Source organism: Mobula hypostoma, chromosome 6 (genome assembly GCF_963921235.1).
Source record: "Mobula hypostoma chromosome 6, sMobHyp1.1, whole genome shotgun sequence".
In the NCBI taxonomy this organism is placed as follows: Eukaryota; Metazoa; Chordata; class Chondrichthyes; order Myliobatiformes; family Myliobatidae; genus Mobula; species Mobula hypostoma.
Genome location: NC_086102.1, coordinates 22,941,032 through 22,956,970, shown reverse-complemented (window position 1 = coordinate 22,956,970; position 15,939 = coordinate 22,941,032). Strand labels below are relative to the sequence as shown.

General features: G+C 42.7%; 1 protein-coding gene across 1 annotated transcript in view; it reads right to left on the bottom strand.

Annotated features, from left to right (window-relative positions):
- The window catches only part of LOC134347474 (calmodulin regulator protein PCP4-like), a 120,301-nt gene that overhangs the window by 4,029 nt on the left and 100,333 nt on the right, over window positions 1-15,939 (bottom strand). Inside the window, exon 2 of the mRNA XM_063049798.1 lies at window positions 4,528-4,579. Within this exon, the coding sequence (XP_062905868.1) occupies window positions 4,528-4,579 (52 nt within the window). The remainder of the gene's footprint in view (window positions 1-4,527; window positions 4,580-15,939) is intronic.

Genomic DNA, 15,939 nt, shown 5'->3' with positions numbered 1-15,939 from the left:
TGTGATTGAAATAGGCATCCGATAGTCTCGTGAGACCATGGATTTGCGTCTTGGAAGGTTCCCGGGACGCAGACCTGGGCAAGGTTGTATGGAAGACTGGCAGTTACCCATGCTGCAAGTCCCCCCTCTTCACGCCATCGATGTTTTCCAAAGGAAGGGCATTAGGACCCATAGAGCTTGGCACCGGTGTCGTCGCAGAGCAATGTGTAGTTGAGTACCTTGCTCAAGGACACAACACACTGCCTCAGCCAAGGCTCGAACTAGCAACCTTCAGATCACTAGAAGAATGCCTTAACCTCTTGGCCACACGCCATGTGATTGAAATAAATAAGCAATAAATATTGAGAACATGAGATGAAAAGTTCTTGAAAATGAGTCCATAGGTTGTAGAAACATTTCAATGCTGGGGCAAGTGAAGTTGAGTGACGTTATCCACTTTGGTTCAGGAGCCTGATGGTTGAGGGGTAATATCTGTTCCTGAACCTGGTGGTGTGAGTCCTGAGGCTCCTGATGGCAGCAGCAAGAAGAGAGCATGCCTGGGTGGTAGGGGTCTCTGATGATGGATGCTGCTTTTCTGTGACCATGCTTCGTCTAGATGTGCTCAGTGGTGGGGAGAGCTTTACACATGACAAACTGGGTCGTATCCATTACTTTTTGTAGGCTTTTCTATTCAAGATCAGTGGTGTTTCCATAGCAGCCTGTGATGCAGCCAGGTGACACGAAGGTTAGTGTTTTTTTGTGGATAGTGCAGAAGCTGGTCAAGGATTATATTGACATTCGTAGGATACAGAGCTGGGCTGAGAAGTGGCAGGTGGAGTTCAATCTGGAAAAATACGAAGTGATCCACTTTGGAAGGTCAAATTTGAAGGAGAATATAGGGTTAGTGGGAGGATTCTTAGCAGCGTGGAGGAACAGCGGGATCTTGGGGTCCATGTCCACAGATCCCTCAAAGTTGCTGTGCAGGTTGAAAAGATGCTGAAGAGGTGTATGATGTGTTAGCCTTCCTTAATCAGAGTTCAATAGCAGCAAGGTAATGTTGCAGCTCTACAGAACTCTGGTTAGATCATTCTCGGAATACTGTGCTCATTTCTGGTCACCTCATTATACAAATGATATGGAAGCTTTACAGAAGGTGCAGAGGAGATTTACCAGGATGCTGCCTGGATTGAAGAGCATGAGGATAGTTTGGGTGAACTAGGACTAGGGCTCATTTTCAAGGACTCTTAATCTCAAGTTCGTGATAGTTATTGCTTATTTATTTATTTTGACTTTTTTATTTGCACATTTTGTTGTCTTTTGCACATCAGTTGTTGGTCCATCCTGTTGGGTGTGGTCTTTCATTGATTCTACAGTGTTTTCTTGCATTTACTGAGTATGACTGCAAGAAAGAGTCTCAGGGTTGTATACAGCGACATATATGTACTTTGACAATAAATTTACTTTGAACTTTAAACTTTCTCTTTGGAACAAAGGAGGCTGAGAGGTGACTTGACAGAGGCGGACAAGATGATACCAGGATAGATCGAGTGAATAGCCAGAGACATTTTTCTAGGACAGAAATGATGAATATGAGGGGGAGAGGCATATTTTAAGGTGATTAGAGCAAAGTATGGGGGGGAATGTCAGAGGTATGTTTTTTTTTTACACAGAAAATGATGGATGCATGGAATATGCTGCCCATGGTGATGGTAGAGGCAGGTACATCAGGGAATTTTCAGGAACTCTTAGATAGACACATGGATGATAGAAAAATGGAGGGCTATGTGGGAGGGAAGGATTAGATTGATCTTAGAGTATGTTAAAAGTCGGCACAACATCATAGGCTGAAGAGCCTGTGAAATGCTGCAATATTCTATGTTTTATGAATGAAATTAAAAACCCCAGATTTTTAGAAAGATGAACTTTTCATCAGGAAATGCTAATTAATTGTGGGTCAGATATTGATTTACGAGTCTGGGAGAGTTAAATTAGCAAAGGCTTTAAGGAGAAAGGCAAGAGTATGAAGCTAGATCACAAATCAGCCATAATTTGATTGTTTGCTGGAACATGCTCCATCTCTTTCCTTGTTTCAAACATCTACCATGAAGCAAAAACTGATGGGAAACCAAGTGATTGATAGTTAAGAGTGTAAAGTGTTTGGGCAGAGATTAGCTCCTCTGTCACAGATCCTTGTTTCTGTCTAATACTGGTCACCACACTATGACAAGGAAGCAAAGATTATAGAGAAGATGCCAAAGAGATGGTTACAGTGATGGGGGATTTCTGTTACATGGAAAGTTTGATTTTTCTTGTTGGAATAGAGTGAACAGAGGGAACCCATTCCCGTCCAGAGGGTAGGGATTGAAAATGTGTTGCAGAGGAGATGGGGTGATCTGAAGAAAATTTTCATGTAGCTAGATAGGAAAATCAAAACCTGAAAGACTGGTGGGACTCTATTTACTCTTCACTTTCTGAAAGAAATTGGACAGATTCTCGAGAAATAAACTATACTATTGAAAGAACTTAGGAATAAGCCTGTTCTGCTAGTCCTTGCTGAGATATAGAAATGGTTCATTGGAATAAATGATCTCTTTCTGTGTTGTAGCGATTTCTCTGAACCTACCTGACAGTGAAAACTGGTAGTTATTTTCTGGACTACAGAAGTATTGCCTTTCAATGTAGCAATGTTAGTTATAGTGACCAGAATACTAAATCCAGGAGGAAGCTGATGCTGAGGTACATCGTAGGATGTGCTTGGACACATTATGTGTGATGTAACCTGGGGTTAGCGTGTTTTACGGGTCTTTCAACATCAAACACTCTTGCCCAGTCCAGGGTTGATCAGACCCTGGCTTGTGCCCTGGCAGCATTGGTTTACGGGTCACATCTCTTGATCCATAGCAATCTGTGATGGTCCTGACCACTCATTTCTTTGCAGACCCTGTACTGCCAAGGAGAGAGTAGGTTCTGCACAGCAAGCAGCCAAGGAAACCTCTCTACCCCACCTCTATAGGCTCACATTGTACCATCCACCCCCATCTCTGGCACTACTCTACCAGCTCCTGGTATCTGGCTTTCTTTCATTCAAGTCAATGACTCTGAGAGAGGAGCAACTGAGGGGGAGAAATGACCTCAACTGGCACCTCTTGCTCTTTAATAAAGGTAGTGACTAATTGACAGGGTGGATTCTGCCTAAATAACGCACTGGAACGGGGGAAAAGAATATGTAAAAGCAAGCAAGAGAACTGAAGATTCAAGGAATTGATGTCTGCAACATTATTTTAAGGAGCATTCATGGTGTACAAGCAGTGCTAAGGCATTCCACCCATATGCTCATTGTTCATGTCACAGCTGGAAACTTTGGGCTGATTGTTAAACCAGCCACAAGCGGAAAAAAAGAATTTTGCCCTTCAATCGGTGGGGTGTGATATATTCTTCAGTCAGGAAACTCCGATTAGTTTCAGCTGACTGTCATTAAAACAGGATTTAACAGCCAAGTTTATTTATCATGTTTACATGAAAACATACAGTAAAGGACATTGTTTGCTTTAAAAACCAACACACCCGAGGCTGTGCTAGACGGCAGCCCGCAAGTGCCGTCACATATTCTGGCACCAACATATGTCTAGACTTCTAAATGTGTCCAGATTTTTTGTGTAGCAACTTCAATAAGTGATAAAGGAACTTGGTACTAGCCATGGCAATAAGTTCCTCTAGCACTAAATGATCCTGAAGGTAGAAGACAAATTGGAGGCTGTCAGGCCTCAGGAGTAATACAGACAAGAAATTGTACAGATGCTGGAAATTCAAAGCAACACACAAAATGCAGGAGGAACTCAGCAGCAGCTACGGAAATGAATAAACAGTCAACGTTTCACGCCAAGACCTTTCTTCAGGACTGGAAAGGAAGGGGGAAGACAACAGAATGGTTGTGGGAGGGGAAGAAAACTTTGATGAAGATGATGGGTGAAGTTAGCTAGGTGGGAGAGTAAAGGGCTGGAGAAGAAGGAATCTGATAGGAGAGGAAAGTGGATTGTAGGAGAAAGAGAAGGAAGAGGGGATCCAGGGGGAAGTGATAGGCAGGTGAGAATGTAGGGCAATGTAACTGGTGGAAATGTACAGAATTCACAACCACCGACATTGAGTTGGGGCTCACTTTAAGGGGCTGGTCTGACGTGATGATGTAACTATGTAAATTACTTTTACCATGCTTCGTGTTCAGTGTTTGGAGTACAATAAATGAGTTGTTACGTTTTTTCTTAAACTTAAAACATCTCAAGTTGCTTTATTTGCAAAAACCTGAAAGAAGAGGTAAAAGGCCAGAGAGGGAATGGAGGAAGAGGGGAGAGGGAGGGAAAAGATACCGTAAGGAGAAACCAATATTCATGCCATCAGATTGGAGAATAATATTTCTTCTGTTCTAGAAGACCTGGGTGAAGATTTCACTGTGAAGAAACCACTTCAACATGAAGAAATTCCTGTGCTAAAGACCTCTTAGCTTCTCTACTATTCTCTGCCATGCAAGTGTAGAATATTAAAGCTGGTTACCTTTGCCATCTGATGCCTTCTCTTTTCCATACTTTGCTCCAGTGTTTTTCCTCTGGAAAAGAAAACAAAATGCCATTTTTTTAAAAAATGCATTTTCCACATGCATGGATCCATCCCAATGATTGGAAAGCCCTTGTTGCTGCTGTTGCCTTTTGCTATCCAATGCACCACCTATAGTAGGGACAATATGGCACTTGACACCTCCCCAGCTGCAGACAGCTTTTGTTCTTAGTTATCTCGTCCCCAAGTGCAAAGTTAAAGTTTGTGTTCTGCACCACCAAACAACAAGAAGATTGCTTCCTTCCAGTCGGGACTGGGAGTGGGCTAAGTGAATATTTAGATCAGTGTACACATGATGATTCAGACATGCATTCTTATTTTGAAGTCCACGATTAATAGTGGAAACTGTCTTTGTAAATATTCCATGCAGCAATTACGCCCTCCTGTCAATGATATCAGCCGAGTGTGTAATTACAAGGTGACAATTTTGCATAAAGTTGTTTCCTTTCTGCTCTAGATCACTATGCACTGAAGCTTGCTGGAGTTTGTGTACATCTGGAAGTCAGCTGTCAGGCGTGTTTTCTCTTTTGCTTGCTTCCCCCCACGCAGTACATTGTTAAAAGGTATGTGTTCTCACTGAGATGTTAACCTCTTAGAAAGTTCACTGCTGAGTGTCTTTGTACTACGCACATAGTAACACATCCCTGGCAAAATGTCATAACTGCTGACACACATTTACATTAGGAAAATATTTGGTCAACTGAGAACCTTAGAAAGAAAATTTGAATGTCATGCCTAAGTAATCATTTGAATTTCTGTATCAATGACGAGCTTCCTTCATTTCCATGTCCTCTCAGCTGTTCCTTCTGACAATAGCTGAACTAATTCTTTTTCCATGGAAGTCCCACTGACATTAAGGTGCCAACTACCATCAAATGTTTCAGGTGTCAAATAAGCTACATCCTGCCCAGTTGGTCTTCATGGAAATACATCTCATTGACTAGGTGAGGCAATAAAAATTAAGAGCAGGAGGCAACAATCATGCTGTTGTCTTGTTAGACAATATGTTCCCAAACAAGGGGGTTAGTTGTAAGGGGAGTAAAATTTAGAGAGAAGCTAGATCTTAGGTCTTATGGTCTTATAGCCATCTCTGATTCTGCTCCTATGTCTTCTGGTCTTATTGCCATCTCAGCCCAACTTTAAGTGACTGATCCAAGAGTATTTAAAAATATATATATTTTTGTGGGATGTGACTTTGACAGCAACTTAGACCATGAGACCTATGTGCAGAATTAGGCCATTCAGCCACATGACCACAAGACCATAAGATAGCCACTTGGCCGTTCAAGTCTGCTCTGCCATTTTGTCATGGCTGATCAATCTCCCCCTCCGCCCCAATCTCCTGGCTTCTCTCTGTATCCCTTCATGCCTTGACTAATCAAGAACCTATCAACTTCTTCCTTAAGAAGACCCAATGACTTCTCCTCCACAGCCGTGGCAATGAATTCCACAGATTTGCCCCTCTCTGCCTAAAGCAATCCTCCTCATCTCCATTCTAAATGGATGTTTATTCTGAGGCTGTGTCCTCTGGTCTTAGACTCCCCCACCATTGTCTATTAAGTTTGATCCACCTTTTAATCATGAGCAATTTGTTATCCCTCTCAATCCCATTCTCCTGCATTCTCCCAGTAACCTTTGATGCCCTTAATAACTAAGAACCTCTCAACTTCTACTTTAATATAACCAATGACTTTCTTGACCTGGAGAAGGTGCTCCCATGGTGCTATTGGGTCAGGAGTTCCAGCATTCAGATCCATTTGCTGTGAAGGAATGTCAACATTCAACATTCAGATTCAGGATTGTTTGATGTAATTTCCAGTACTCAGCCATGGACGTGTTCCCAGATTGGGATGGTGGATGGCCTGGAAGTGAACCTTATGCTTTTCATGGGCATCTATTGGATTTGTTCTTTTTCTGTGGTAGAATTCAGGGATTTGGAAGATGCTGTCAGATGCCTTGGTAAATAACTACAACTCATTTTGGGCATGATACCCAGTGGTTAACAGAATGTTTTAGCATGTTGAATAGGCTGTCAACTAATCAGGGCTCTTTAGCTGGGACGCTGTTATATTTCATAACGGTCATTGGACAGTACTTATCCAAGCACTTGGACATCATTAGTGTGTTCCATGACATGGCTGTGGCTTGTTGATGTTGCAAAGGCTTTAACACATCAGGAACTTGGAACCAATTTGCCTATCTGCTGTTCTTACTCAAGAGAATAGTGCTTTTTACATGATGCTTTAATTTAAAAATACACATGACAGTTCCATGAAAATTGGTTTTGGTGCTGTGCTCAGCAAGATGGTGAAGAAGTAGAGCTACTAGGACTTGATGTTTTAATCCCTATGGTAAGTTGGCACTCTCGATGTTGTGATAGGTGTGTTATCTTGGGGGGGAAAGGAGGAAGAATCTGTAATGGAGGTAGCCATGCATGGAATGTGAAATGTCTAACTGAAATGACCTGAAAAGATCTTGCTCTCCTTTTAAGATACCTTATCCTAAAATGGAATCAAATACACAGCAGAATTAAATAAATTGTGCAATCATCCAGTGGTGATAAGAGAGCTTAAGTTTAAGGAACCCTGAGGGAACAGTGATCACAATATGATCGAGTTCACATTGAAATTTGAGAGGGAAAAAATAAAATCTAATGTGTCGGTATTTCAGTGGAATAAAGGAAGTTACAATGGCATGAGGGGGAACTGACTGAAGTTGACAGGAAAAGGACTTTTCAGGAAGGACAGCAGAGCAGCAATGGCTGGAGTTTCTGCAAAAAATGAGGGAAGTGCAAGGCATATTCCAAATAAGAAGAAATTTTCAAAGGGAAGGGCACTAACGTGACTGACAAGTGAAGTCAGAGCTAAAGTAAAAGCAAAAGAGAGGGCATACAAGGAAGCCAGAGCTAGTGGGAAGAGAGGATTGGGAAGCTTTTAAAAACTTGCATAAGGAAAAGATGAATTATGAAAGGAAGCTGGCGACTAATATCACAGAAGATACTAAAAGCTTTTTAAAGTATATAAAGGGTAAAAAAGAGTCAAGGGTAGATATAGGACCAACACAAAATGACGCTGGAGATATTGTAATGAGAGATGCCAAGATGGCAGAGGAACTGAATGCATATTTTGTATCACTCTTCACAGTGGAATAAGTCTGCAGTATACCGGACATCCAAAAGTGTTAGGAAAGTGAAGTTTGTGCAGTGAAAATTATGACTGAGAAGGTGCTCAGGAAGATTAATGATCTGAAGGTAGATAAATCTCCTGGACCTGATGGAATGCACCCTCGGGTTCTGAAAGAAGTAGCTGGAGAGATTGCGGAGGCATTAACAATGATCTTTCAAGAATCGATAGATTCTGGTATTGTATCGGATGACTGGAAAATTGCAAATGTTACTCCGTTATTTAAGAAAGGTGGGAGGCAGCAGAAAGGAAACTATAGACCTGTTAGCCTGACATCATTGGTTGGGAAGTTGCTGGAATCGATTGTTAGGGATGAGATTACAGAGTACCTGGAGGCACATGACAAGAAAGGCCAAAGCCGACATGGTTTCCTGAAAGGAAAATCCTGCCTGACAAATCTACTGCAATTTTTTGAAGAAATTACAAGCAGGGTAGACAAAGGAGATGCAGTAGATGTGGAGTACTTGGATTTTCAGAAGGCCCTTGACAAGATGCCGCACAGGAGGCTGCTTAACAAGATAAGAGCCCATGGAATTACAGGGAAGTTACTAGCATGGGTGGAGTATTATCTGATCGATAGAAAATGGAGAGTGGGAATAAAGGGATCCTATCCTGACTGGCTGCCGATTACCAATGGAGTTCCACAGGGGTCAGTGTTGGGATCGCTACTTTTTACGATGTATGTCAATGATTTGGACTACAGTATTAATGGATTTGTGGCTAAATTTGCTGATGATACAAAGATAAGTGCAGGAGCAGGTAGTGATGAGAAAACAGAGAGCCTGCAGAAAGGCTTAAATAGTTTTGGGGAATGGGCAAAGAAGTGGCAAATGAAATACAATGTTAGAAAGTGTATGGTCATGCACTTTGGAGGAAGAAATAAATGGGCAGACTATTATTTAGATGGGGAGAGAATTGAAAATGCACAGATGCATAGGGACTTGGGAGTCCTTGTGCAAGATACCCTAAAGGTTAACCTCCAGGTTGAGTCGGTTGTGAAGAAGGAGAGTGCAATGTTGACATTCATTTCTAGAAGTATAGAATATAAGAGCAGGGATATGATGTTGAGGCTCTATAAAGGCACTCATGAGACCACACTTGCAGTTTTGGGCTCCTTATTTTAGAAATGATATACTGACATTGGAGAGGGCTCAGAGAAGATTCACGAGAAAGATTCCAGGAATGATCGGGTTACCGTACGAGGAGCGTCTGGCAGCTCTTGGGCTGTATTCCCTGGAGTTCAGGAAAATGAGGGGGGATCTCATAGAAACATTCTGAATGTTAAAAGGCCTGAACAGATTAGACAAGGCAAAGTTATTTCCCATAGTAGGGGATTCTAGGACAAGAGGGCACGACTTCAGGATTGAAGGACGTCCATTTAGAACTGAGATGCGGAGAAATTACTTCAGTCAGAGAGTCATAAACCCATGGAATTTGTTGCCATGAGTGGTTGTGGAGGTCAAGTCATTGGGTGTACTTAAGGCAGAGATAGATAAGTTCTTGATTAGCCAGGGCATCAAAGGGTATGGGGTGAAGGCAGGGGAGAGGGGATGACTGGAAGAATTGGATCAGTCCATGATTGAATCACGGAACCGACTCGATGGGCTGAATGGCCTACTTCTGCTCCTATATCTTATGGTCTTCAATTCCAAACAACACAGCAGTGGATCACTTTACAGCAAAATAATGTTCTGCTACAGTGAACTGTGGTTGGTCAATTAAGTCCAGATTTCCCAGTATTGGGAACTACCCACGAGGAAGTAGAAAGGAATTGACAAAATTAGTTAATTGAAGTGAATTTTTCTGCACAACCCAGCAGATCTGACCTACTGAATGCTGGTTTCTCATTCATCTAAACCAAGCTGCTGAGGTTAGTCACACAATGATGATTAAGAAGCAAAATTTGTCCTGGCTATTATTTATCCCTCAAGTGAAATATCCAAAACAGACTGTCAGGTCATTCATTCTGTTTGTGGGACCTTTGAATTTGTAAGCTATTTGATGCATTTATCCGTAGCAGTAAATCACAGGAACTTAATTGGCTGTAAAGGGTTTAAAGACGTCGCATAGTCATAAGAGCCCTTATATAAATTCAAGGAGTTTTGCTTTCCTTTACAACGATATTGCAATAATAATTCAGACAAACAGAGTTTCACCTTGCAGGAGGACTGAACACAAAATGTGAGTGATGGTACAAGAAGCAGCAATTTCCCCTCCCCACCTATAATTAACTTTGCATTCCATAGTTAATTTTGTGGGAATTCACAATATATATTAGATAGGCCGCCTCTGTAATTCACAATTGATAAGAGTTTAATGAGTTATGGTTGTAATAATGGAAGATTGCTGCAAACAGGCACTTAAAATCTCTTTCCATTAACTTGTGTGGAATTGGATTGCTTCATCCCCTGCTGTTAAAAATGTATCTATGTATAGAAATGATCAGTGGTTCAAACCTCTTACTAGTGATAGAGAGTGTTAATATACTGCCATGTGTTTCTATAGAGATAGGAGTTTTTGTTCAATGTACTGAGATTTTTGGTGCTGACGAGAGACCTTTAACTCCTGTATTACTCCTTGGGCATTCTGCCACACTGACTACAAGCTTTGGAACAGAAGCTATGAAAGAATTTCCACATTTCAATTCTTCTCCATAATTGGATGGGACAAAGAGGATGATAATGGCTTTTGGAAGCCCGTTGCTATCTAACCACCTTTCTGCACTGGCCCAATGTGAATGGACTCTCGTTCCTCGACCTCATTGTAGACCTTTTTATAGGAAAGATGTGGAAGCTTTAGAGAAAATGCAGAGAGATTTACCTGGACTAGATGGCATGTCTTATGAAGATAGGCTGAGCAAGCTAGGGTTTTTCTTCTTGCAGTGACAGAAGCTAGGAGGTGACTTGACAGAGGTGTAGAAGAGGAGAAGAGGCATAGATTGGGTGGATAACCAGATACATTTCCCAGGGACAAAATGCTTAATACCACAGGGGCACAATTTTAGGATGATTGGAGGAAAGTACAGGTATAAGGAGATACAAAGGTAAGTTCTTTATACAGAGAATGGTGAGTGCAAAGAACATCCTGTCAGGGATGGCGGTAGAGACAGATCCTTTCGGAGCAACTCTTAGAAAGACACATGGATAATAGGACAATGGGGGCAATGTCGCAAAGAAAAGTTAGATTGATCTTAGACTAGGTTACAAGGTTGGCTCACCTCCCTACATCAATGAGATTGAAAGAGTACAGAGAAAATTTATAAGGACTTGAGGATCTGAGTTGTAGGGAAAGGTTGAATAGTTTTGGACTTTATTCCTAGAAGCACAGGAGAATGAGGGGAGATCTCATATAGGGCTAGATATTTGGCATCCAAGACCAGTGATCCATAACCATTCAAGAAGTCCACACATGGTCTACAAGAGGCTATTTTAAGAGCGAATGAACAATTCCAATTGAAGTTAGAGATGGAATCAGTTATACGTCAGCTCTGGCAGAGCTTGCAGGCCATTACTTCCTATAAGGTGAAATTTAACATCATGAAAGTCTGTGATGCCTCACTCCCAGATGAGCTCAATGTCTTTTATGCACATTTTGAAAGAGTGAATAAAGCTACTCCTGTGCGAATCCATGCAGCTCTGGTGACCCGGTGATCTCTGTCTCAAAGGCCAATGTCTTTCAAGAGGGTGAACCCTCACAAGGCGTCGGGCCCCGATGGCGTACCTGGTAGGGTTTTGAAAACCTGTGCCAACCGAATGGTCTACAGTGGATGCAATCTCAGTGGCTCTCCACTCAGCCTTGGATCACAAGGAAAATAACAATGCCTACTGTACGTGAAGCTGCGTTTAATGATTACAGCACAGGGTTCAACACCATCATACACTCAGTACCAAGCCACAAGCTCCAAAACCTGGGCCTCTGCACTTCGCCCTGCTTGACTTCCTCATCAGGAGAACACAGTGCGGATGGGAAATAACATCTCCTCCTCACTGACAATCAACACTGGTGCACCTCAAGGATGCAAGTTGAGCCAACTGCTATACCTTCTATACAGCCATTCTGTATAGCTAGGCACAGTTCAAACACCACTTGCTGATAACACAACTACTGTTGGCAGAATTTCAGATGGTGACGAGGAAGCATTTAGCAGTGAGATAGATCAGCTGGTTGAGTACTGCAACAACCTTGCACTCATTGTCAGGTAGACTAAATCATTGATTGTGGATTTCAGAAGGAGAAGTTGAGGGAAGTCATCGAGAGATCAGCAGTGGAAATGGTAAAAGTTTGAGGAGACTTGGTACGTCACTACAACTTCTACAGATGTACTGTAGAGAACATTCCAGCTGGTTGCATCACCGTTGGGATGGAGGGGCCACTGCACAGGATCATTGGAAAATGCAGAAACTTATAAACCTCAACCAGCTCCATCATGGGCACTAGCCTCGCCAGCATCTAGGGCACCTTCAAATGGCAATGCCTCAATAAAGATGGCATCTGTCATTAAGGACACCCTTCACCCAGGACATGTCCTCTTCTCATTACTGCGATCACAGAGAAGGTACAGGAGCCTAAAGGCACACACCCAATGTTTTAGAAACAGCTTCTCCCCCTCTGCCATCAGATTTCTGAATGTACAATGAATCCATGTACACTACCTCACTATTTTTTCCTTTTTTTGTTCACTTTTTGCACCCTTACTTAATTTACTTGTATATATATTTCTTACTGTAATTTATATATTTTTTTATTATGTATTGCACTGTACTGTTGCCACAGTAACAAATTTCAAGACGTATGTCAGTGATATTAAAGCTGGTTCAGATTCAGATTCTACTATACAGAAGTATGAGGGGTGTAGATAGGGTGAATGAATGGAGGCTTTCCCCGCAGGCTTGGTGAGAGTGAATCTAGAGATCTAGAGATCATAAGTTTCAGATGAAAGCTAAAATATTATTCATACAGTGCAGAGTGGGCCCTTCTACCCCTTCAAGTCATGCTGTGGCAGCAACCCCACGAAACAATTAACCCTAACCTAATCATGGGACAAGGTACCAATTAGCTTACCTAGTATGTTAATTACTTCTAATTAGTAATGAAATAATTAAGTACTTTGGATTGTTGGAGGAAATTGGAGGACCCCGAGGAAGCCTGTGCAGTCCATGGTGACATGGTCCCGACTGAACAGTTTCGGTGCTCCAGTTCCCTGGAGTGTGGTTATCTGCCAGCCTCCCTTTAAGACTCCGACTGCCAATTATGGCTTGCCACATTCCAGCGAATGGTATGCTGGCATGCGAATGGTATGCTGGCATTTATAGCGAGAGGATTCGAGTACAGGAGCAGGGAGGTTCTACTGCAGTTGTACAAGGCCTTGGTGAGACCACACCTGGAGTATTGTGTGCAGTTTTGGTCCCCTAATCTGAGGAAAGACATCTTTGCCATAGAGGGAGTACAAAGAAGGTTCACCAGATTGATTCCTGGGATGGCAGGACTTTCATATGAAGAAAGACTGGATGAACTGGGCTTGTACTCGTTGGAATTTAGAAGATTGAGGGGGGATCTGATTGAAACGTATAAGATCCTAAAGGGATTGGACAGGCTAGATGCAGGAAGATTGTTCCCGATGTTGGGGAAGTCCAGAACAAGGGGTCACAGTTTGAGGATAGAGGGGAAGCCTTTTAGGACCGAGATTAGGAAAAACTTCTTCACACAGAGAGTGGTGAATCTGTGGAATTCTCTGCCACAGCAAACAGTTGAGGCCAGTTCATTGGCTATGTTTAAGAGGGAGTTAGATATGGCCCTTGTGGCTACAGGGGTCAGGGGGTATGGAGGGAAGTCTGGGGCGGGGTTCTGAGTTGGATGATCAGCCATGATCATAATAAATGGTGGTGCAGGCTCAAAGGGCCAAATGGCCTACTCCTGCACCTATTTTCTATGTTTCTATGTTTCATGGAAAGTCTGTACTTAAAGGCCTGAGGCTGGACCACTCAGTGCTAATGGTAAGTTTTCCATTTCTAGCACTATGTTTTAGGCTTTGGATTTTGTTTGGGTTGCCTTGTTTATTTTGTGTTTGAGTTAATTCTTGACCTGACTCTGCATTTGGGTTCACTGCCACCCATAGCTCTCTTGTTACAGTATGATTGAGCTTTCATGAACCCAGGAGAGTATGAATACCTGTGAACTGTGTGGGCCTACTAGGGACAATTGTAGGCAGACATGATAATGTGACACCATTCTCCACAAACACTGACCCTGGTTGGTAGGATCAGACTTTGGCTGGAGTAGCTGCCAGTTCTGGGTTTGTTAAATCTGGAGACTCTGTCAATAATATTCTGATTTGTCCTGCAGCCTCTGTGGGTGAAATGGATAGGAAGTGGCTTGAGTTGAGTGTGATTGTATAGCACTTTGTTTCTACTTGTCTCTCTCCATCTGCTATCTCCCATTTTCACACTCCCCCCAGCCTTTTTCCATCTATTGTTTTCTAAACTTGTGCTCCTTCTATCTATTATATAGCTGCTGCTGTTTTCCAACTCTACCAAACCTCACCTCACCTCCCCTCCCCTACCTCATACTTCCTGCCTGTCCTCTCACACCCCTCCTTAGTCCACCTATTGCTTTGCAATTCTTCTGTTCCCTTCTCTGTGCTGGCTATCTTGCCTCTCCACTCTCAGTCCTGCTGGGGTTGTCTATTGTGTCCAGCTTCCAATGTGGCTCCCTCTGCATTGGTGAAACCTGTTGTAAATGGGGGCCCACTTCATCGAGCACTGCTGCTCCATCTGTCAAAAGCGGAGCTTTCTGGTAGCTAAACATTTTGATTCTGATTTTCCCCTTCCTGTTCCAACATGTCAGTCCATGGCCGCCTCTAGTACAAAGATGAGGCCACCCTCGGGGTGGAAGAACAACACTTTGTATTCCATTTGGGTAGCTTCCAACCTCATGGCATGAATATCAATTTCTCCTTCTGGTTTAAAAAAAAATATTCTATTCCCCATTCTGGGCTCTGGCCTCTTGCCACCTGCCTATCACCTCCTCCTTTCCTTTCTCCCATGGTCCACTCTCCTCTCCAATCAGGTTCCTTCCTCTCCAATTTCCTACCTTTCCCACCCACCTGTCACCTTCTAGCTATCCTCCTCCTCCTTCCCTACCCCGCCCCACCATTTTGTTCTGGTGTCTTCTCTCTTCCTTTCCAGTCCAGCTGCAGGGCCCTGGCCTGAAATGTCTTTTCTATAGATGTTGCCTGGCCTGCTGAGTTCCTCTAGTATTTTGTGTGTTACTCAGTCCTGGTGCAGGGTTTTGACCTGGACCATCCAGAAGTCATTTCCTCCCACAGATGCTGCCTACCCATGGAGTTCCTCAAAGTTTGATGCTCCAGATTCCGGCGTCTGCTGTCTTTTGTGTCTCAGTGGAAAACCTTGATCAGTAATAGAGAGCATTAGAGATGCAAGGATGTTATCAAAAAACCTTACAGGTACTGTTCAGTGAGAGAAGTCAGTTTTCCTGCTCAATCTGGAGAAATAGACTGGATCTGGAGAGGATGTTTCCTGTTGTGGGTGAGTCTAGGATCGGAGGCCACAGCCTCAAAAAAGGATGTCCCTTTAGAACAGAGATGAGGAATTTCTATAGCAGAGGGTGGTGAATCTGTGTAATTCATTGCCACAGATGGCTATGGAGGCCTAGTCATTAAAGTAGAGGTGATAGGTTCTTGATTAGGAAGGGCATCTGGGGAGAAGGCAAGAAAATGGGGTTGAGGGATAGTAAATCAGCCATGATGGAATGGTGAAGCAGACTCCAAGGGGCTGAATGGACTAATTCTGCTCATTTTTATATTCCAGTTTAGTCTAGGTGTGGCCCCTAGCCCTGCATCAGGGTGATTAATAGTTGGCTGGCCCCTGAAACAGCCCTTACATAAAGCAGAGTTCAGGATGGGCAATAACATCTATGGAACTAGAGACATATGAGTAAAATGAATGTGTGAAAAGTCTGAACTATATCTGTCTAATGCAAATAATTATACAATGAATATTTGTAGGTTTTTTGGCGTCTTAGTGCTTTTTTAATGAATTAGATTATTTCTGAAATACTGTGACTTGCTTCACTGAAGCAAAGCTTAATGCAGCACCATTTATTGGCACAGACATGCTACTGTACAAAGTCTTATTCTCAAGAGGCACATTGC